The following is a 1673-nucleotide window of genomic DNA, read 5'->3' on the forward strand; positions in this document are numbered from 1 at the left end:
CTGAAATCTTTCTGTCTTGGAAATAAAAGTATTTGAGAAGGGCTGTTGGTTTTTAGCAAGAATGTTTGTAGTAATGAATAAGAGGTGAGAGTGAAAATACTGCTGATTTAATCATATATTTTCCTTAAGGAATATCTAATACATTTTTCGCAACTGTGTAGGAGAAGAGTGTTCAAAAGCAAGGTTTTAATGACACCATAAAATCCATGGTAACATGAAAGTAATGTTTGCGGGGCGTGCTGGAGTTATTAGAAATGTGACAGTATTATTGGCGTTTCTGAAGTTCTGTGCCTTCCAGCTAACCATGTGTGTGAGCTTTTTAAATCTGCCTACTTTGGGGAGGCAAGGATGGGGAGTGGAAGCAAGATAGTATACCTGGTATTTTTATTGATTAGAATGCGAAATACCTGCTGAGTTTTCTGTTCTTTTTTTATTAAATGCAGGTTAGAAAAGTTGTTCTGGACACAATGAAGAATATACATCCCATATACAACATTAAGGTTAGCGTGGTCCACAGTGCATCTTTCTTTACAAGAAAGTACTATTTCTTACCAGAGAGTTGTATTTTGATAAATTACGTCTTTCTGTGTGGTAATCAAGTTCTGAGAATTTCTGTAGTGTGCTGCTTTAAAAGACCCTTGCTTTGATATCCTCCCTTGTACCATGATATATTGCCATAATATCATTAATAGTATCTGAGAAAACATCGAAGGAAGAATGTGTACAAACTTTCCTTCCTGTGATTGTTTGCTTGATACTTGCTCATTTGAACTGGAGCATCTTCTCCAGTGCATTTTGTCCCTGTTTTGAGACAAAATTTCTTTCTGGTTCTGCTTTTCATAATTAAACACCTCTGCTCTTACCTGGATGAGAAATGAAAGTCTTGGATGTAGCATATTCACTTTAAGAAATTTTAGTGAAACTTGTAGTTTGGAGCTCTTGGCTACTACTGTAATACTATTTTTTTAACGACTTCTTTGTGACATCCTAAACCTACTGAAGACTTTGATGATCAAAAGGGAATTGTCAAAAGATCCTGAACTGAGGTCACAAAGTTGGGAAAGATTTTTGCCTAAGTTCAAGCGGAAGAACTTGAAAAAACGCAAGGAGCCAAAGAAGAAAAATACTAAGAAGGAGTACACGCCGTTCCCGCCTCCACAGCCAGAAAGCCAGGTCAGCTGAAACTTTATGTGGTTTTGCAGGAATATAGCACAACTACAAATCTTGCTGTTGCTAACAAGAGGCTGGGAGATAGAGGGATTAAGCTTATATTTTTCTGTCAAGTTCTGCATTCCTGATGCTGTACACCTGGCTTACAATGAGTAATTATCTAAGGCTTCTCGGTACTTGTCTAATGCAGGTTGATAAAGAATTAGCAAGTGGTGAATACTTCTTGAAAGAAAGACAGAAAAAACGGAAGCGAATGGAAGAGATAAAGGTAAAGTTGTTCTAACCCACTATGCAGTTTACACTTAAAAAGTATTTGCTGACTTGGAATTTTTGAGTTTTGTACCTTTTGCCCTGCTTTACTGATACTAGTCCTTTTTATTGGTAACTTTAGGCAAAGCAAGCAGATGCAGTCAAGAAAAGACAAGAAGAAAGAAATAAAGCTTTTATCCCACCAAAGGAAAAGCCAGTTCTGAAAACAAAGAAAGGTAACTTTTTTTTTTTTT

The 1673-nt window shown here is 36.5% G+C and overlaps 1 protein-coding gene across 1 annotated transcript; it reads left to right on the top strand.

The window, feature by feature from the left end:
* Positions 1-443: 443 nt before the first annotated feature.
* Positions 444-1655, top strand: LOC104279989 (KRR1 small subunit processome component homolog; the record flags this gene model as incomplete). Its single annotated transcript, XM_009877481.1, has 4 exons — positions 444-500; positions 1003-1173; positions 1361-1438; positions 1562-1655. Coding segments are annotated over 4 exons (400 nt in total), but the record flags the coding sequence as incomplete, so codon positions are not given.
* Positions 1656-1673: the final 18 nt, after the last annotated feature.

The sequence above is a fragment of the Apaloderma vittatum genome, unplaced genomic scaffold (assembly GCF_000703405.1).
Source record: "Apaloderma vittatum isolate BGI_N311 unplaced genomic scaffold, ASM70340v1 C11961368, whole genome shotgun sequence".
Taxonomy (NCBI): domain Eukaryota; kingdom Metazoa; phylum Chordata; class Aves; order Trogoniformes; family Trogonidae; genus Apaloderma; species Apaloderma vittatum.